This window comes from Heterocephalus glaber, unplaced genomic scaffold, assembly GCF_053883595.1.
Source record: "Heterocephalus glaber isolate CG9 unplaced genomic scaffold, H.glaber_assembly_v1.0 deba00001472, whole genome shotgun sequence".
Lineage (NCBI taxonomy): Eukaryota > Metazoa > Chordata > Mammalia > Rodentia > Bathyergidae > Heterocephalus > Heterocephalus glaber.
In genome coordinates, this window is record NW_028258315.1 from 6,359,252 (window position 1) to 6,381,263 (window position 22,012).

At 45.5% G+C, this 22,012-nt stretch overlaps 1 protein-coding gene across 1 annotated transcript in view; it reads right to left on the reverse strand.

The window, feature by feature from the left end:
• F13a1 (coagulation factor XIII A chain) overlaps positions 1–22,012 on the reverse strand; it is a 156,325-nt gene that overhangs the window by 20,493 nt on the left and 113,820 nt on the right. The window contains exons 11-13 of the mRNA XM_004847742.4: positions 15,376–15,529; positions 8,594–8,881; positions 2,978–3,138 (exon numbers count right to left, since the gene is read on the reverse strand). Coding sequence (XP_004847799.2) covers positions 2,978–3,138; positions 8,594–8,881; positions 15,376–15,529 — 603 coding nt within the window. The remainder of the gene's footprint in view (positions 1–2,977; positions 3,139–8,593; positions 8,882–15,375; positions 15,530–22,012) is intronic.

Sequence of the window (22,012 nt, forward strand, 5' to 3'; positions counted from 1 at the left end):
CTGAGGACAGAAAGCCACATCTTCTTAACTTGTTTTCCCTCATGTGGTTTCACCCTGCATCTGGCTCATTCATCCAAAGCAACCTTGACAGGCTCAGTCAGCTGCGAACCCATCCCAGCTCAGAGACTGAGAAAGGATTCTCGCATTTTCCTGGAGCTGGTGGACATGTGCTCTAGATAACTGTGGACCTCTGAGCCATTGTGGGTTTTGGATTTTCAGTGCATTAACCCCTCTCCAGCTCCTGTTTTATACCATTTATTTATTTTCCCCAAGGTCTCCTGTGTAACACTTCAACTTGATGTTTTCCTGACAGTTCTCTCCTTCACCTCCTCAACTCCCCTTCTTTTCCCATCCCTTGCTTCTCTCGGGTCCTCTCTGCCTCCCTCAGTCCCTTCAGGATTAGGGCCTCTGTCTGCGGACCACAGCTCTGCACTTCACTCCCCAGGAGGTTATACAGCATCCCAGGCCCCGGTCTCTCAGCCACAGGGTCCTGAAGATTTATATCACGATGTCTTGTCCCCCTTCCCTGAATAAATCCAGCAGTGGACAAAATCCAAAATTCCCTTCTCTCCCAGGCTTCAGGCTTTGTGAAATGGCCCTGCCTCTCAATAAGCTTCCTCCACAATCAGGATCCCTGATTCCTTCAAGGGAACCAAACCAAACCAAACCAAACCAGACTGAGCCAAAGCAAAGCAAAGCAGGCCAGACCAGACCAGACCAGACCAAGCCAAACCAAGCCAGACCAAACCAAACCAAACCAAAGCAGACCAAGCCAAAGCAAAACAAAGCAAAGCAGACGAGACCAGATCAGACCAGACTAAGCCAAATCAAGCCAAACTAAACCAGACCAAACCAGACCAAACCAGACCAAGCCAACTCTTTTTAGAGTACATCCTCCCTGCCCAGGCCCACTAACTTATGGGATAATGCATTTCTGACTCTGCCCCTGGAGAATTTAACAGTTCTTTAAGTAAAGCCAGGAGACAGAGTACAAATAATCTTTCAAATTAATAATGCCCAAAAGATCAAAGCTATCAGTTTCCTTCATATCCCCAGTTTATTATCCGTGGTGCAATTAAATTCTAGTGCTTGCTGTGGCTGGGGCACTTCACAGCTTGGAAGGCTTCTCCAGAGACCTCTACAGGGGCAAGCCAGGGCTCCGTAATGAGATGAGCATTCCGGTCGGGCTTCTGCAGGCACAGGCACAGGGCTGTGAGCGCGTACTCAGGGCCCATGCAACTTCCCCACATGAGCAGCAAACGTGCTTCCCCTTTGTAGCTGGAAGAGGGCTGCAGGGCAGAGTCAGCGTGAGGGCCGTCCTGCCATTCAAGCATGGGGGCCGCCTGCCCTGTTAGGACCCCTGGGCCTCATAGTGTTGAATTGACGTTCGCACAGCACAGTGACAATCTGGGGCAACCCCCAAAACCTCTTGTTTTATTTCTTCCTGATTCTGCCTGCAACCTGTGCATCCTGGCTCTTAAAGGCTGTCCAGATAGTACCACAATGGGTCTATGTGTGGTGACCAGAGTGAAGGAACCACGTACCTGTGACGACACAGACCTGTCTGGACATATTCCTCAAAGGACATTTTCTGTCCTTAAATTTGGACGAGCTTCGTCTTGGGGTGGCTCAGGTGCAGAAGCAATGGAGTGAGTTGATTCCCAGACTGCCAGGATTGGAGGCCCAGCTCTACTGCTCACTGGCTATGTGACCCTGGAAGAGTGATTCAACCCCTCTGGTCTTTAGTTATCTTATGGGTAAAGTGGAGGTGTTAGTACTTCCTATCTTGTAGGGCTATTGGGTATTTAAAATGCAATAGTGCATGTAAAATGCTTGCACTGCAGAGCCTAGAACCCAGTAAGTACCCAGGAAGGCTGCCATCTTGGGTATTACACAGCAGAAATTAGCTTTACAAAGGATTCACACCAAATGAGTCATAAGAAACAAGGCTCATCCCTCACCACTGCCCATTGTTCCCTGTGACTAGGGCCACTCAAAATGTAATATATTTTATAAAACTGATTTATTTATCACTTTAGTGGAATGCAGCTCAGCACAATCTATGCTTATTACTCTTAATCACTTCAAAAATGTTCTCCAGACACTAGGAAGGCCCCTAGACGCTGGGTAAAGTGGCCTAAGATGCCACTTCCCAGTGTCCCTACTGGCTGCCTGGGACAACCCTGTTACTCAGGGTTGTGGCTGGCTACAGGTGCACCAGAAGCTGTGATGTGCCCTGAGAAGTCAGAGAAACAGGCTTCCGAATTTCCTTCCATTTTCACATCAGCCCTCCCCTACTAAGTCCTTTGAGCTATCTGAGCAGAAACTTCTGGTGGTACTGGAAAGACAAGTGAGAAAAACAAACTCTATGGTGACAGAAGTCAGAAAAGTGGCTATTACGGTGATGGAGGGGGTAGTTTTGGACAGGAAGAAGTATGATGAAACTTTCCAGGGTGTTGGAAAGGCTCTATTTCTTCATCTAGCTGGTGGCTGCAAGACATTGTCATTAAGCTGTATCCTTCAATTTGTGCAGTCTGCTACACGCAAGACTGCCCCCGTGAATAGTGTCAGTGCCCAAAGGGCAGGGGGCGATGCTGCGGCAGTTCCCGTGTCACATGGCTGCCTGACCCACTTTCTTCTGGAGACAGTGAAAGTTCTAAGTCTCTGTATCCATTACACATCTTTGTCTTCCTCCACAAGTGTGTTTATATCCACAGGTCTTATTTATATCTGCAGTCACATCTATATATTTAAATCTGGAGAGAAGAGGAGTGTTATATGTGCGTGACTATATATAGGGTGGTTTACTTCTTTCAAAGAACAGGAAGATCTTAGCTCCATTATGTTTCTGGAGCAGGACACACACACACGCTCGCGCGCGCGCGCGCGCGCACACACACACACACACATTAAGCCTGGGTTCCCAATCAACAACCTTACCTTTCCCTCTTGTCTGAGATTAGATGCTAAAACTGACCTTGATGATGACCTTGGGGATGATCAGGACGGTGGACTTCTGCTTAGCCAGGACATCCTTGGACTCATTGATGCGAGCTGTGACGAAGAAGTGCAGGAAGGCCTGCTCCAACAGCTGCCCCATGTACTCACCTGCTCTGACCAGCACCTCCTTTTGCTTGACTGGCAGGAGCAAACACAAACAGGCTGGCATCAAGACTTGAAGCAGGATCTGTTTTACTTTTCCCCTCATTTCTCCACCCTTCCCATGTGAGCCCATAAGTCTAGATTTTCTCTCCAGCTTTTTCTGCACCAATCCAATTTTTCTATTTAAGAGAAACAAGCTGTTGAAAGCAATGTCCGTTCAACTAGCCCCCATCCTATTTGTCATTTGGAAGGACTCTGTACCAAATGCTCCCTTCCTCAGGTCATTGCTGTTAGCTGTTGAGTGCTGGGGACCAGACATGAAGGATGGCATCTGGAGGATATGGAGTGGCTCTGGCCCCCTGCCAATCCCTGTTGAGGCTGAGGATGGTGAATTCTGTCTTGTGGCACTGGCCCACTTCCTGTATCAGTCCCATTTCCCCATCTTGGGACTCTAGAGAGTGAAGCACAGCTCTTCCATAGGCTGAGCCCAGGTGTGGCACCTGCCCTCCCTCTTCAAAGCCAGGCATCTGTGCTGTACCATCAGCTAGCAGCCCAGCAGGTAGACGGATGACTCAGGCCTCCATCCCCACCCACAGGGCACAGATTCCATCAGCATCCTCAAGACTGAACATCTCCACCATCCCTCTGTCTAGTGTCTGGCATTTGCCAGATTCTTCCTTCCTGCAGAAGCTGTTGAAGGAAACAGTTCCCATGGCTGATAGTTTAAGTGCAGGGGGCAGTTTAGTTTTGCCTATCATTCTGAGCCACAGTCTCATAGGAGGATGGAATGATAACTGTTGGGTTGAGGATGCACTTGGCCATGCTTGCCATCCCTAGGTGGGACTCACACCTGGGTTGGATCTGCAGATGAGCAACACCATCATGGGAGCTGGTTAGAGATGCAGGTTCTCTCATCTCACTGCATTTCAGTCAGATCCCAGGTGATGCCTAGTTGAGTGTGAGAATCTCTGAGAGACAGCAGGCTCAAACAAGAGGTGGAATTAGGGCAAATGTAGAATGCTCCTAAATTTCACATCCCAAGAACTTCATTAAATCTCAGCACACTGGAATGACTGGCCATTCTAGATAGACTGTTGTTAACAGGGTAGGGTGTCCTCCACTGGGGACACTTGACCATGACTAGAGACCTTTATGCTTGTCACTACTGGGCTCAGAAGCAGCTTGCTACTGGTACCTCATGGGTAGAAGCCAAGGATGCTGCTAAACATCCTACAATGCACAAGTCAGCCCCATAATAAAGGAGGATGCAGCCCCTGCCAACAATGCCACAGCAGGGAAACCTTGCCCTAACTAGTGATGGCAAAACTTTTAGAGATCAAGTGTCAAGCTACAGCCCCAAATCACATTTTTTTAATCACAAAGTGTTAACAATGCAATTAAACTTGAATACTGAGGTTTTAACTTAGAAAAAACAACTCTACATTAACATCTTTTGTCTTAAAAGAAAAACACAATAATATGTATGCCACAGGTTCACCACTACTTCCCTAGACTGTGCAGATTATTTGAACACATTCGTCCATCCAAGACAAGCACTCAACAACTGGCTTAGTTGGCTTGATTCCCAGGTCAGTACTACTCCATTTAGAGCCCATTCTTGGAAGCTGTGACCATGCCTTTGGTCTTTGGCTCTTGAATTCTGCCTTTTGGAATGACTCCTCCTATTGCTTTCTTTGGCTCTGACCCTGGACCCTGCCTCCTCCATGGCTCTCCTAGCAGTGAGCTGTCCAGATGCGTGAGGTGCCAGCCTTCCTGGATTGGATATCACCTCCGATGGGCACATGTGCTGCTTGTCACAGCCCATGACTGATGCAGGCCTTGAAGAACATGCATTTCGCCCCAGCTGCCTCTGGAGGCTGTGTTTGACCTCTAGGCTTCTTCAGGCTAGTGGGATATGCCTGCCTTCTTTCGACCTATCTTACAGAGGCTCTTGCTACCCTTACAATCTCAGCATCAGGATGCCTTTCTTCTTGGAGGTAGGACATTCCCTAAATCACAGCACTAAAGAAACTGGGCTGTCCCTCCGAGCCCCAGAGAACAGAGCTCCTGAAATAGTCCATTATGTAAGCTCTGTGTTTTGCCACTGCACAAGAAATTGTTCTAGATAAAGTTTATTAAGCATGGCAAGAGAAGGAGGAATAGATTTTCACTCTATGAGCAGCAGAGCTGGGATGCTGCCAATATCATTTACAGTGTCTGGGGAAATCCAAGGGAGACACAGACTGGAGCTGCCTCATCGCTTTTCCAAAAAGCAAAGAAAACTAAATATAGCCAAGTGGTAATGATAGCACCTTTGAAGGTATTGAGAGGTTTAAGTTATTCAAATCTCCCAAACTGATTCTAGCCCACACACTCCCTTTTATCATCATCTGGAAAGTCTGTCTCCCATTCTACTTGGAAAACTTTCTCTGCAACAGAGGATGGCTTAGATCGAGTTCTAGAACCGTAAGGCTTTTTGTGATATAAGGCAGTTTATTTTGGATCGCAGTCTGCAATTTATTGCATGTAATTAATGCCAACTACCTGCAGAGTTAAAGAAGAAAGAGTTTCCAGTTCCCTTCAAGTAATTCAGGACAAGCCCTGGGGTGGCTGAGTGGGTGGGAACTATGTTACTGTTGACTCAGGCTCATGTTTGGTCAGCTGTCCCTAGGTCAGTGACTAAGAGGATAACATAACCTGCCAGCACAATAGGTGCTATGAGCTCATTCTTTAATTGGGTCAGAGAGAGAAGGGGAAGGAGACTGACATACACGGTACTGTTGAGGTGGGAAAAGGTGAATGTTTAGTTCACTGTCTACAGATCCATGCTGGACACCAGGTCACGGAGGCACGAGTAAGGGAGCCAACCCACTGGGGCCCGAGTTTACACCTAACTGCCTGAATGGGACCTGAGTTCTGTCACCTGCTCTGCCATGAATTTCTGGGTGTGGCCTTGAACACATCAACTCATCTTTCTAGCTTCAGTTTCCCCAAATGTTGCAAGTTACCATGTGTAAAGCATTTCACGTGTATTCTCTCATTTCATTTCTTTCTCACTTTCCTCTTCTCACACATATCCAAGCCGTGAGCCCATCGGGTGAACTCTACCTTCAGAGAAGCCACATCTGCCTGGTCCTCACTACTTCCACTGCTGCACCACATCCCTCAGCTGGATGATGCGCTGGCATCCTAACTGGTCTCCGAGCTTCAGCCCTTCTTCCTCTACAGTGTCTTCTCAATGCGGTGGTGAAAGTGAGCTTTCAAAACCTGAGTTAGATCATGTCAGATGCTTGGTGTCTTCTCATCTCACTGGAAATAAAAGCCCAGGTTCTTACAAGGGCAGAAAGTTCTCTTGATGGTCTGCACCTGCTATGTCTCCCTCTTTTCACTTTTGCTCCTGTTTTAGCCTGTTTACTATTATTATAACAAACTACCTGAGGTTGGGTACTTTATAAAGAAAAGAGGTTATTTGGCTCACAATTCTGGTGGCTGAATGATTCAAGCAGCATGGTGCTGGGATCCTGGCTGTATTATTCCATGCTGGAGAGACAGAGAGCTGGCTTTGTGCAGAGCAGCCAAGCTTACAGAGCACCTTTGGTTTGCGTCAAGCACTCTCCTAGGAACACATTCACTCTCTGAGAATAGCATCGGTCCCTTCAGAGGGGAATGTTCCCATTGCTTCATAGTCTTCCTCTGTGCTCCAACTCTCAAAGGTTTCACTACCTCCCAATATCAGCACCCCAAGAATCACACTTCCAATCACAGCAGCTCCCATTCTAGTCCTTGCTGCTCACGGAATGTATCAGATATGCTCTGGCCCCAGGGCCTCTGCACAGTTTCTTCTGGCTGCAATGCTCATTCTTGCCCTTTTGTCAGGTCTCTGATCAATGTTACCCTACAAGGTAGGTTTTCTTTGGCCACTCCACCCCCAGGAACAGCATTCGCTGTCACTCTTCGCCTGCTTTATATTTTCCTATTGCACGTGTAATCACACTATGGAGTCATTTGTTTAATTGCTTATTGTCTGTTTTCTCTACAAGACCAGAAACTTCCTGAGGGTGGGGACTGCTGTGTCCCCAGTGCACAGCAGAGCCTTCTATCCACACACTAACTCCACGCTCAGGGAGGAAAGGAACTGTCCTATGGTATGAGCAGTGCTGCTCCTGCATGCAGATGAGGAGAGATACCAGTGTGTCCAGGGACACACAGCTCATAGGCGACAGACTCACACCTCATTTCCAGATCTGTCTAATTCCAAGTCTCAGGCTCTCTTAAAGTGAATGTGTCTGCCTGTTCTAAAAAATTAGGTGACTATCCTCTTCTTCAGTCCTTTAGGCTGACTTTTCTTTCCTACGAAGATCTATTCCTCCCACTTGAGATTTTTAAAAAGTGTTAAATCTCCTAGTTTCCAAAGAAAATACCATGGTGATTTCTTAACTGTGAGCTATATTTCCAAAGCTACAGATAGTCACTTCCTTTGAGTTCTTGGAATTAGAATTGTAAAGAATAGCTTCCCACGTTTCTGGGAAATGTCCTCACGAGGGGTGTTGTGATGAGGGACAGCCACCAAATCTTGCAAACCGGAGAAGAATTGAGACATGTGATTTCATCATCCCAGAGGGGCACACAGTCTTACCTGCCTTTGCTTTGTAAAAATTAGTACATGTATATCTCTTTTTCCCTTTTCAGTGCCACATGTCAGATGAACAGAAAGCCAGTACCCTTCATAGTCAGTCAGGTCCTTCCTCTCCCATCTGTCTGACTCGACTCACTGCCTGCACACCAGTTTCTTCTGGTTGACACAGCCTGCCAGTTCTGTGGCAGACTGTTGTGCCCACTGAATACAAGCACCCCAGGAAAGACGAGATCAGTCAAACTTGTAATCCTCAGTGCAAGCTACAGTGTATCAGTCCCACCCTGCTTAGGGTATTCTGAGTTTTTAGAGTGATAAAAATGCTTGTTGAAAGATATGTGTGCAAGGAAGGATGGAAGAGATGAAGGATCTGAAAGAGGCCCCTGAGGGATGCCAGAGAGCTTGAAGCTCTTCAGCAGCTCCCGGATTGCACGGTCTAGGTCAGCAGCCAGCTCTGCCAGGGAAGGGCAGAGTTAACACCAGGGTTCTCTTTTCTGAGATGAGTGCTTTACATACTTTCCTGTGTACTCCACTGGTTAAAATGCAAATTCTGATTCAGGAGTGCTGGGAGATGCTGCCAACCCATGGACTGTACATTGAGTAGTCAGAAGTGAGGTAACATTTAATTCTCATGATTTTGGGGGCTCTAAGCTTTGGAAGGCTGATGTTTGAGATTGGGTGTGAGATACAAAGATGGAAGTTGAGGGTCTTCTAGAAGAGGTGAATTCTCGCTGTGTGGTTTACACCCCCAGCTCTGGGGAGAACCTTACTTGAGAGCTATGAGTGGATAGTGTCACTGATGGAGACAGAGAGCCAGGTAATAACAAGTCATGAGGGACCACACCCCGGTTAGCTTACAAGAAAAAGGCTCCAGCACCACATCAAATGTCTCGTTCTTGAATTCTGTCTTGGAGACCCCGGTGTAGAAGGTGATGTTGCCCGAGAGATAGGCTGTGACGTTGTAACGGTTGGGACTGTTGTTCTGGAAAGTGATGGTGACCTTGAAGTCCTTCCCCAGAACAGCATTTTCCACTTGAAAATCCATGTTCACATTTGACCTTGATTTGACCACACCTTCTGTTTTCATGTCCTTTCTTGCTCCGTACATGAGGGCAGTTTCTAGGGCCAGTCTCTCTTCTTCCTGACCTAGGAGAGACCCAGGGAAAATGATAGGAAAAAAGAAACACAACACCAAAGAGAACAGTATCTTCCTAAGCACACCCTGGCTGTTCTTGCTGGACGGCCTCTGTAAGCTCACACCCTCCCGTACAAGCAGGCGCCAACATACTTGCTATCAGTTCTGCAAAACCAGGGTTACAGAGTCAGTGACCTGTGCTAGCTGCCCAGTCAGTAGGTGGCTGTGCCAGTCTATCAGGGAAGAGGATTACTGAAGGGGTAGGTCTGAGGGTTGTTTCTCCAGAGCAATTATTCCAGTAAAATTATTCCAATCTAACTCTTCTCAAACTATGTTCTCAATTTGCTCCCCTTTCCAAGTCCAAGCCACACAGCTAGGATTTGTGGTCCTCTAAACAAAGATGTTGGAAATAGCTGTTTCCTGCCACTCTATCTCCTGCAATGTTAGTTTTCTCTGACTCGTGAGTCCTTTCCCCCACCCCCAGACAAAACCTGCCCTCCTCCTCCCTCCTTCCTGGACAGTGCCCACTTGTCCCTTCCTGTGCTGACCCTGGAGAACTCCTGCCCTGAGCTTCTACACCTTCCACAGTGGCCACCGGTTCCCGGTAGAATGCAGAGAATGCTTGTCCCCAAATTGTCGGCTGCCCTAGAACACTGGGCTCTGGTGAGATGTTAGCCAGCTTTCCTCATGCTGTCTAGAGCCTCCTGTGGATTCACATCCTTCTTTAGCCTATCAGAGGTTCTGAGACAAAACCCTCCAACAGCAGGGCTCACAGGATCTCCCAGATGCATTTGACAATGAACATTTTGTTTTTATTTTTTGGTGGTACTGGAGGTTGAACAGGCCCTTCACACTGAGCTACATCCTCAGCCCAGTTTTTATTTTGAGGCAGGGTCTTGTTAAGTTGCTAAATTGCCCAGGCTGGGATCAAATTTGTGATCCTCCTGCCTAGTCTTCCAGAGTGCTGGGATCACAGGCATATGACATCATGCTGGGCCTGAAGAGTTTTTGAGGGGTCCCTATTAGCATGTGGCAGTGCACTGAAGTTCAACACAAATGTAGGCATGGACGCTATTTTGAGGAAAATGTCTCATGGGAAGTTTCTAAGGCTGTCATGGTGGAGATGAAGGGAGCTAGAGATGAAGGACAGCTTGCTGTGGAAGAACAAAAAGATAGCTTTGTGCAGGTATGGAAGCAAGAAATGAGGATCTTCGTTGGGGCCTGAAGGGCGCTTCTGCCTCAGGTGCTGACATACCAGGTTAGTGGTGCTTAGCATTATGGATGCAGTGCCTGGCTTTGCGGAGGCCACAGGGAGGTGCAGAGGGATGGTCGCCTTTTTTTTTCCTACATAAATATTTTTGGGTGCACCCTCATGCACTGTGGAGAGCGGAGATGAGAAGATGAAAGCAAATTCCTTAGCTTGTAAAAAATGCTAATGAGAAAGGCTAGTGGGAAAAAATCAGTTCAAAATAAGAAAGCTAGCTTTTATAATTATGTTAATTTAAAGATATTATCTTCTACTTTACCGTTAATAATTGAATGCAGTAATGGTGAAAAGGCCAATTAATCATAACAGCTACCATTTAGCACTAATTATGCGCCAGGCACTGGGATCAATGCTTGTGCATTATTTCATCAAATCCTCATAACAATCTACCAGCCAGGCTGTGAAAATACCACCTGTAAAGTAAGCAGAGCGACTGCATGGCGTCCTTAGGTGGACTGGAGGGAGAAGATGAGTAGATGAGCAGATGTGTAATAAGCCCAAAGTACTCTGGAAGGTCAGAGAAAATGCCAGCTGGCATTGCCTACAAACGAGTTTGTGTGTGTATTAACAATTTCCCTGGTTGTCGAGACTGTAAGAATGTGCCAGAAACAATTGGTCCAGGGCAAGCATGGGCTAGAGCACGTGTTTGCAGATCGATAGGAGGGAGATGGGATGAAGGCGCCGAGGGCTGAGGAGCCTGAACGTTCGGGAGGTATTTTAGCAGAAATCATCTGGCAGACAAGTCCAGGAGAAAGAGGGCATTAATGATTATCACTTTGGATGGGGGCCAAATATGCATTTAGGCAAAATGCAGGAGGCAAATTCGAGCCGCAGGAAGTTGTCCAGAGAGGAGCTGCCTGTGGGAGAGGCGCTGAGCTGCCTCAGGAGAAGGGAACGGTGGAGAAAGGTGGAGAAAGGCTCCTGCGGCTGGGGCTTCCTGGCGGGGAAGCATCTGCCTTGGGCCCTTGCAGGAAGCGCAGGCTCAGTGGAGAGGGCTGCAAGGGTCATCCTGCCTGTCTGCGCTTGAGCTCTGAGCACTGCTGTCTTACATAACTCAGGGCTGTGAGCAACACTGGGATTCTCTAACGCCAGACTGTTTTCTGAGATTCCTCAGTAGCCTCCAGGAACAAGGTTGAAAACATCTTCCTGTTAATTAGGGTGTAACAGCAAAGCGTTTTCATGGTTCGCCTTTCCATTGTCCGAGTCTAAGCGCCAACATCCACCGGCGTCTGAGCCCCGCCCCACTGCCTGTGTAGCCTGTCTGCACACCCCAGTCCTCCCATCTCCCACTCCCGTGTACCTGGTTTCCTTTCCTTCTCCTTGTCACAGCGCTTGTCCCCGTGAGACATGACCTCCCCAGCTGGAACACAAGGCCCTGAGAGCGGGGATGGGGTCTGCCGTCTCTACCTCTCTGTCTCCAGCCCTGGGACTTGGCTGGCCCAGAGGTTCTGAGGGACCCCTACAGCTCCAGGCACTGAACTAGGTGTGGGTGCGAAACAGGCCTTTCCTGTGGGTACAGAGGGCAGGTGAAGAATGATCTTGGCACTGAGGTGAGCCTCACAGATGCCGGGACAGATGAGGGCACAGGGTGCGGTGCCTGGGAACAGGCGGGAGGGACCCCAAACCTGCTGCCTGACTGATTCCCCAGTTGCTGAATTTGGGTAAGGGTGGTTGTCTTCACTAGGACAGGGGGTGCAGGAGGAACTGTATTGGATGCAGAGGGATGAGAGAAAGTGGACTCTGGGAGGATCCACTTTCAGGCTTCCATGGGACCCTTGGGTCCAGTCTGGGTTGGCACAGACCTGGGAGTCATCTGCATGTTCATATATTAGCGAGCATTAGCAGCAGCTATGGAGGGAGTCATATAGAAGGTGTGAATGAAGCCCAAGGAATGAAGGGTGGAGCCAAGCAGCATTCAGAAAGGAGTAAAGAAAGCAAGCTGAGAGTTTCAAAAGGAGATGGGAAACACAAAGGGAGGAATGGAGGGGGCTATGGCACCAGGAGGAATCATGTTACAGAAACAGAGAATTTCAAGAAAGGGATGTGAATAACATAATCAGAAAGTACGGGTGGGTCAAACAAGGTGGGGTCTGAAAAACTTTTATTCCACACACAAAAGGTGGTCTTGTCCCTGTTGAAGAAAAGTATCAAGGATTTGCTGGTAGCAGAAATCAGGGTACCAAGGGCAAGGAATGATCAGGAAAGGAGCAGACAAATGCTACTCCAGGCAGCTCCTTCGGGAGGAACACAGCAGGGCATGTCTGCTAGGGAGTACAGTGCTGAATGTGATTGTAAAATTTTTAATGCAGGAGACACTGAACTGTTAATTGGAAAGAGAAAATAGCAAGGAGGGATAAAAATACAAGTAATAGAGGGAATAATTGTTGGGGCAAAGAAGGGATTGGATGGAGACCCCATCATAAAAGAAGATCTATTGCCACAATAGATCTTACAGTTTGAAAAAATTTATAAAATTGATAATAAGCTTTAGTTAGTAGAAGTGAAAAATGATCCTCCAACCATTTAAATAGTTAACAGAGTTCTCTCCTAAATCTGGTCATAATTTTTTTTCTGCATTGCTACTCATCTCCATACTTTAGAGTCTACACTTAGCCTCTGGAGATTCAGAGACATTGTAGGAGAGGGTCACTGTGAGAACCAGGGTGCGGCAAACACACAGCCAGGGATGCTGCCAGCCCCCTGCCTGGGGCAGACATCTTGCCACCATACTGAGATGGAATCCCTACCCCTTTCTCAAAACAGCATTCCCTGGGGTCATTTCCAAAGTCTGAATTACAGATGCATATGTTCTCCTTGATTAAAAACTATGCACCTGAAATCAGTCTCCCAAAGCAGGATGGGGAGTGTCTTACTGTATGAATCTAGGGGTTCATCTAGATGGGTCCCTGCGAGCCTGGCCCCCTTGCCAAATTCTGGAGCAGTGGACCTCAGCAGGCTTTCTCATGGAGAGCTGGAGCGTTTTCTTTGTTTTAATCTTTGTCCATCCCCAGCCGACCTCCGAACTCCTCTTTTGCACACTGATTTCGGATCTGTCCTCTCTTGGCATCTGATCTTGTCTCGTTGCTGATTTATTGTCCACTGTCATGTGCCAGAGTGACAGTTAATGGCAGCTGTGCCCTGCTGCATGTTTTTGATAAGATATCTGGGCACACACATCACTGACTGCTGCTCCTGGCCTCCTCTTTCTTTCCCTCCCCTGTCTGATCAGGACTCATGTCTTCCAAGGAAGGAGAATTCACATTGCAGTACCTCCCTTGGGTCTTTTCTTGGAGACTCTTTTCCCCAGCTTCTCTTGCTAATTTTGATTTATTCTTCAGACTCAGTGCTCTACCTACTGCTCTGTGAGTGGTGCCCATTCAGTGTTAAACAAGTGAGCAAATCACATGACCTCTTTTGGGGATGAGACAAACTATGAGATGGGAACAGATGAACTGCCCTCTCCGTTCCACTCTGACAGTGGTGACATCTTGTGTAGGCACCGCAGCACTGCAGGGACCATGGGCCCCTCTATGACCAGTGTCTGGGTTGGGAGTCCTTCCCTGAGCCCCACAGCATCTGCCTGGCCCTTGTTGAAGAGATCCTCAGCCAGGATGACAAGGGCTTGGTTCTGATTTTCTCCACAGCTACAGGGGAAGGCCAGGTTGTGTGTCTCCACCCCCACACGGCACTTAGAACACAGCAGGTGGTTAAGAGCAAGCTGCTGAATGGATACACGTATGAACGGATAAATGGAAGACTGTTGCAGCTAGTTCCTCTCACATTTTCTATGGGGTTTCTGCTTTCCCTTTCCAAATCCTTTTGTTGGAAACTCCATAGCAAGGGGGCACTGCTTATTTTGTTTTTATTTTGCTCTATTGTCTTTAAATTTTCTTTTGGGAAAATGCCAAAAAGAAAGAAAAGAAAAACAAAACCCTTCCGTTGTGCAGCAGATAATAACCAAATGAAGGAAAGTATAAACTTTTTCAAAGATATAGTAGTTTTACAAAGATACACTAGTTTAGATGATAAAAATATGAATTTCTAGCACCACGTATATGCATTTTCTATTCAACAAGCTTTTTCTTTATAGTGCAAATTGCTTTTGTAAATAAGAGCAGGGAGACTGTCTAAAATGCTTAAAACAAATCCTGTGCTTCTTAGCATTCTAGGAATACTGATGAATGTTTAGATATATGCTAATTACTCATCATTTTTATCCATTCACTAAAATAAATGCAGCTCTTCTAAGAACTTCTAGAGGCAAATGATTTGCGAAATATATTCCACATTTCCCATCAAGGAACCCAGTATCTTCATTTCCTGGTTGATGTTGACCTTGGGCAGCTTTGAATCCAGCCACTGGGGATTCTGAGCTTGATGCCTTATATAATCTAAATACATGGGACTGTTTCACACCTCTTATGCTCAGCTGTACAGAAACTCCTGTTCCGTTTTCTTTAACTGAGGTCTGTGTCTTTTCCTTCCTGTGCTTTGCTTTTCTGAATCTCTTGGTTGGACTGAATGTCTCTCTTCTTTGTTCCCAAAGTTCTTTCTGGATAATTATCCTATCAACCACAACCTGCTCACACCAGGATCCCCTGCACCAAATGAATTACAGGTATGGAGTGGACACTCAATATTGATAGAAATGCAACTGAACTCAGGAGAAGCATTTGAAACAGTCTCTAAAATAAAAGTTAACAAACCATCATAATATTATTTTATAATTGAAACTGGCCTTCAACCTAATTGGACTGAGTTAGTGAGATTACACTCTATTAATACTGCATTATCAATGTCACAAAGTTTCCATGATAATTTAATGGAACAATGTATAAATATAATTTGTAAAGTACTAAACAAATGTGAAGTGTTTAAGTTTGCATTACTGAACTAAAATTATGCTAGTTGTGCAATGTTTTCTAATAGGATTACTTAAAATTAAGTTTCTTGAGAGCAAGAATATAGTCTACATTTTGTTTAAATAGATTAGACTTTAAACAAACTCACTTCATGAACCACAAGAAAAGGAATTCTGCTCAAAGCACTGAAACAAACAAAACTACATGGAAAATTGTGCTTGTGATGTTTCTTTCACTTACAGAAGTTAGTACTTTTGCAGTAACAGACTAGGTAGGGCATAATGCTGGAAGCATTATTGATTCTCTGGAACCCACACAAGGTGACAGTATGAAATAGAGTTAGGTTAAAAAAGTACATTCGTTTGTAGTAAATTACCTTCTTGGAACTTGTAAGTATCAGTAATATCCTGTATGCCATCTCCTCCAATTTGTTTGGTCACAATCAATTTCCCAATGTGGGTGGCATCCACACTTTCTACCATATGTGTGCCATCCTTCTTAGCTGTAATGTAAATAAGATCACTGTTGACCTGCAAACAGGAAAGCAGAGCCTTAGCCATCATCAAATCCACCAAATGTCATGGTTGCCAACTGCAGCATTATTCATAGTAGCTAAAATATGGAATCAACCCAGAGGTCCATCAGTGGATGAATGGATAAAGGAAATAATATATATATAATTATAATACATAGTTTATATTTATATATATTTTATATTTATATATTATTCAGTCATAAACAGGAAATCCTGCCCTTTGACACAACACATATGGAACTGGAGGTCATTGTGTTGAGTGAAACAGGACAGATACAAATAGACAGATACAAGAAGTTCTCACTGGTTGATGGAAGCTAAAGTCTATCTTGTAAGGAAAGGAATGGAATAGTGATCACTAGAGACTGGGAAGGGCATGGAAAATGTTTAATAAAGAAAGATAACCAGAACACAGACAGGAGGAATTGGTCTGGTTTCCTATAGCACAGCAGGGTATCAGGTAAAACAATCTATAATATATTTCAAAAGGACCAGAACAGAAAAGTACGAAGTTCCTAACATATAAAAATGGCTAACATTTGATGAGATGGAAGGGCTTATTAACCTGGTTTGATTATTACAAATTGTATACACAAATCAAATTATCTTAGTGTACCCATAAAATCCAAATATGTCTCAATAAACAATGAAAGAAATTCCTTGTTGCTACAATCTTTAACTTCCCATGGGGTAGACATGTAGAAGCCCTAGAGTTGGCATGTGCCTTTCTTCAACAGCACTGGATTCATAGGGCCAAGCTTGCTTTAACAGTACCGAAAGTTAAATATTGCATAATTTCTCTTCCATGTGAAACTCAAAACATGAATAAATTAAAGAGTAAAATAAAGGAGAAATGGTAGGAAACATAGAGGTAGACTTTAGAGATGGAGAAGGAGATCAGGGAAAGGGAGATAGTGGGTTATGGGAAGGGGACTACATGTGATCAGATGATCAGATATGTATATATATATTCCTCATATATATATATTCCTCATATATATATATTCCATTATATATATTCCATATATATATATTCCATTATATATATTCCATATATATATATATATATATCCCTCAAAGTGAATGTAAACTTTATGTATTGCAAATACCAATAAAAACATAATATAGAATTCACAAAAAATTTCCAAAGGGAAAATCCACTTTAGATTGATCATGAGGATTTTAAGTAGAGAACATACAGGGACTGGGGTTAGCAGATGTCTAAGTAGCAACCATTTATTTCTCTCCTTTTTCTTCCTGATAATTCCACCTCCCGGAAACACATGCCCATTTCTTGCCTTCCCAGATCTCTTTTAACCCAGCAGAGGCCATGAGACTTACTTCCAGAAAGGAGAGGCTTTTCAGAAAGCACTCTCTCCTTTATGAAAGCAGAGAATTGCACAGGAGATCTGTCCTTCCCTTCTGGATTGCAGATGTTTGCATGGGAGGTGGAGCGACACTGGAACTGCTGTGACCACTGGGATGGTGAAGAGCAGCTCTGCCCACCATAGAGGCTGGCTGATGGGGAAGGGGAGGGGCATTTGCAGGCTCAATGAAGTGAGTCAATGCTAAGCCAGCCTTGGGACCACCTGGTTTAAGATTTCTTCTTTATGAAAAATAAGCCCTCAATGGTTTCAGTCATATTAATTCTATTACTTGCAGCCAAAAAGCATTTAATTGAAATATAAGGTTAGCCAATCCAGGAGGAATTCAGGCAATTTTTTGGTGGCTCAGCAACTAAAAAATGCTATTTGTAAGACTTGGAAATAGCATCTTGGGACTATGGTGGCTGATCTCCAAGCTCCCCCAATGTTCGGTTTTCCCACATTATTTTGTAGAGATACTGTCTAAACCTGTGCATGAATGTGATGTGAATATCCCAAGATTCCTCAGAATGTCTCTGATATAATATCTATCTATCTGTATAGATATACATATATATATTCTAGATTTGCAATGTTGTGGACCCAAACACAAGGCTTTGGGGATGGTAGGTAAAGCTCTACCACTAAGCTACACTTCAGTTCTCCAATTGTATTCTTTAAGATCATTTTTTGCAGTGTCCCATTTATTAACATGGTAGCAGATAGAAATGTGATTAGCACTGCCAACAATCACAGACGTATTTACTACCTATTTTCCAAGTTCCTTTCCCAGCTCCAGTCCCCTTCTTTTAAGCAGTGCAATAATTGCTCTTCCTTACAGGATGACTGGCAGAATGAACTGAAAGAAATGCACATAAACTACTTATCATAGTGCCTGGCAGAGAGCTAACTCTCAGCAAATGTTATCAATAGTTATCTATTATTTAATAGTATTCTCAGATATCATTCAAGGTGCTAGAGCACTAATAATGAACAAAATAGATTTGATCCTTCCATTATAGGGCTTACATGGTAGTAAGGGAGATTCCATTTGTCAGAATTACCTGGGGGCTTTCAAAAGTAGGTGCCTGATTCAGGAGGCCTTGGGTGGGCCTTAGATCTGTTGTATTTTTAAAGAGGTTTCAGACAATTCTAATGAACACCAAGGCCTTGGAATCCCTGAAGTACAAGGCAGTGAGTACCCTTAGAGGATAAGCCCAAGATACTCTGGGAGCAGTGGGATGGGGCTGGGCAGCTGGCTAAACAGTAATAGCCAAGTGGAAAGTGCAGGACACGCAGGAGTTGTGACCTAAAGATTAGAGGGAAGGAATGGCTGGAATGTGAAATCAGCGATCAGGACAGGAGAGAACACAGCAGCTAACCAAGAAATATTTGTCATTTTGGGAAAAAAGAAGTTAAGGAAATGTTAGATGAGGTCCCTGGGAATTTCAGCAACCCCTGGAGGAGACCACGTAGGCACAAACAGCTACCCTCTGGACTGACTTGCAAATTACAGCAAGGACAATGACAAATGTCCTCTTAATAACAGCTCTTACAATGGCCTGCAGTTTTCCTGGGAGAAAAGGCTAAATAGGAAAGTGGCTAAATCTTGAGCTTCCCTTGAGCATGGCTTAAGAAATTTGTGGACAAGGCTAGAGATTCAGTGGTTCCACTGCCTTCCTCATAGGCTCAAGGTCCTGAGTTCGATCCCTAGTACCAAAAAAAAAAAAAAGTAATAATAATAAAAAGAAAAGAAAAAAGAAATTTGTGGAGGCTAAAACTGTAGGGCATCCTACCAACACGGTCCCTTATGGGGAGCAGACGGGAGAAACATGAGGGTGAGATGCTTTTCTTGCACGTTGAGGTAGGAGGTAGAGAGAAAGGTTTTTTTCAAGTGATATACACAAGCTCTCTTTTTCATTTCCAGCCACTGGTGTACTTGTTCTCCATTCAGCTACACCAAAGAATAACTGAGGGAGCTGAGAAAAATAGTAGTGAAAGGGTCCACAGAAGACCAATGGACCAGTGGTCAAGGGTAGGGTATAAGGCAAGGCATGTGGGACTTTGGCTGTGTGATTCTTGGTGAGTTAATGAATCTCTCTGAATCTTTCTTCAAAGGGGTGGTAGGTAGATTGGTGTGGCTGGTGAAGACTCTACGTACAAGGCTAACTTCTTTTCCTGCTTTTGGATGGAAAGGATTCTCAGTAACCATCTAGTTCTGGTCCTACACTTGGGGAAGTGATGGCCACATGGAGCTGGGCATACTGTTGTGAAATCTTGTGCTCTGCTCATGATGCTGCACCCTTGCTTCATCATCAGACACAGGCACTTCTTGTGCAGCCTCTGCCATGGCTTGGGGCCTGGGGCCTCAGAAAAGGTGGGCTGTAACCTCAGCAGGCTAGAAGGCCCGCTCTGTAAACTTCCACTTGTACCCATAGAAGGTAAATGCATATGCAGGGCTAGCAAATGCCTTACTTGTTACTGGAGTCGGAAATCCGCCCTTGTTTTCAGCACCACGTGCAGAGCCCCCGTTGATTTCCCAACAGAGATGAAGGGTTGCTTCTCCAGGGCATATTGAGGCAGTAGACGGTTGCCTGGGCCCGGGGCATTCCTGGTACAATCTGTCAAACATCCACCCTGTACGTGCCAGAGACTGCGCCAGCGACTGCGCCAGCCCTGTGTGTGCCCCCTGCTGCTTCATACACGTGCCTTGTCTCCCACTAGGACTGCCAGAGCTAGAAAATGCAGCTTGGTCCCTATTTCCAGGATGCAGTTCCTAGCCACTTATTCTGCACCAGCTCTTGTTTATTTGATTCATTCATTCATTTATTCATTCAACAAATATTTAGTGCCAGCTGCTCTGCATGAACTTTGCTCTCAGCAATGAGACTGCAATAGACCCTAGCTCCATGGTGCTACTATTCTAGAAGGGAGAGAATAAACTCTGAGGCAGAGTAGAAGGATGAAACAGGGGACATAGACACAGTTTATGTAGGCTGAGTGGCCGTTTTGAAGAGGTGACCCAACTGAGGCCTGCCTGCAGGGAGGGAACAGGACATGCAGAGTATTCTTCCAACATAGGAAGACAGGGTGTTGGCAGAGTAGGAAGCATGGGTAACTATGAGTAAAAACTCTGACACAAGAGCATGGTTGGGTGTTTCCAGAAGAGCAAGAAGGTCAGTAGGGCCATAGAGAAATGAGCTGGAAAGAAAGGGAAGCCAGGGACCAGAATATGTAGAATTCTATAAAGATTCACATTCAATCTAATAGTAAGCATGAGAGGAAACCACTGGAAGATTCAGGACAGGAGTGTAACATATTTTAATTTACATTTTGAGGGATAATTCTGGCTGATGTGTGGAGAATAAACAGAAGAAGGGGAAGAGAGGCAGGAGAGTTAGGAGGCAAGTTGGTGGAGTTGAGTGCTGTGTTGAGCTCAGAGGGGAACAGTGGAGATCTTGGAAGTGGCTGATTCAGGATATTTTTGAAAAAATTCTGGCAAGATGCATAAGGAAGATTAAGAAGAAAAGCCAAAATAAATCTCTCATTTTATATAGGATTTGAAGGAATAGGTGAATTATTTTAGATCAGAAAATGAGATGCTTAAAAATGAGCTGCATCTACCAAGGGAAACAAAACAAAGAAGTTTGAATCGAGAGCAAAGAATCTGCAGAGAAGCACTGTGCAGGTTAGATATGGAGAACTGCTGGCCTGGCCGAGGGATGCAGCTTTAGGAGCAAGGGGTGGCAGTGTGGCCCTGGGAGCCAGTCACTGACATCCCAGTGCCTTTCAGGTGTGTGTGCATGTGATCATGCACATGTGCGTGAGCACACACAGGGGTGTGTGGTGTACGTACCTGTGTGTGGCATGCTGGGGTGTGGTGGTGTAAAGATGGCAATGAAGCAATAAGCAGTTAAGACAGCAGAGAACTGTCTTTACCAAGAAGAGACTTCTTTGCAGAGAACCCCGAGCTCTTGGTGACCAGGGGACTCAGAGGACATGACACTTACTGGCACCCTACTCTCATCTGGTCTCTTTAGAACCCCGGGGGCCACTGTGATTTGGAAGGAGAAGAGAAATGGGTCTCCAGGACTGGAGGAACTCACCATGGCAAAGAGGGCAGGAGGAGGAGGAGGCGAGAGAATCAGAGGGTGGTCATGAAAGCTCTTCCTCCTGTCCCTTTGCGTCCACAAAGAAGGGTAGGTAAAGGACCCCAGGGACAATGCAGTCCTTGCAATACCCCTCTTCTTTCTGGTTCTGTTTTCACCCAAAAGAGACCAAAGCCTAGGAAAACTAAAAAAGTCAATGTCCATGATGCTTGGCCTGGTCCAGAAATGACTAAGGAATGGCTAAGGAAGTCTGCACGCTGAGGAGCAAGAACAGGCAAGTGGCTGCTGACGCAGGAGGGGTAGTAAGAGGCAGGATGACTGCAGCAAGGAGGAGGGAAAGGAAGGAGCCAGGGCTTCAAACCTGAGTCACACAAAGACTCATTTCAGTTCCTTACGATGCCCCTCATGGTGGCCCCCCCAGGCACCCTTGAGATAAGATGCCTCATAACCATTCAGCAGCTGCAATTCTCTTATAAATGGCTCAGACCTGGAGCTGAGCCCTAGCCAAAGCAGCACACTGTACCCTCTGCCAGACAAGCCTCTGCAGTGGCTGAGAGAGCAGTAATTATAAACTGCAAATCCTGATGACATTCCTAACACCCCGATCTATATTTAATAGCAGCGAAGAGCGCTAGCATTAACAGCTATTAGCCCATTCGTTTGTGCAGGGAGGTCTTGCCTCTTTCTTTACAGCAATAAAACATCATAAAAATATAAAAAGAAGGCTTTGTGGATTTTAGAGTGATTTCCCATTAAGAGGTTCTTGGGGCATCATAAACTACCAGGTGGCAGCTGGGAAGGTTTGTACAAATCTTCAAATCCCAAAGTGAAATCAAACAGATAAAACTCCAAGTACAGTAAGCCTGGCCTCCTGAGGTTTCTCGAAATAGCAGCAGCAGCAGGTATGGTGGAAGAAACAGGGTACCTCTTGTGTGTTCTGAATCTCTGATTTTGCTGTCTGAATATCAACACTCACTTTATTTCCTGCCCAGTCCTCAATCCCGA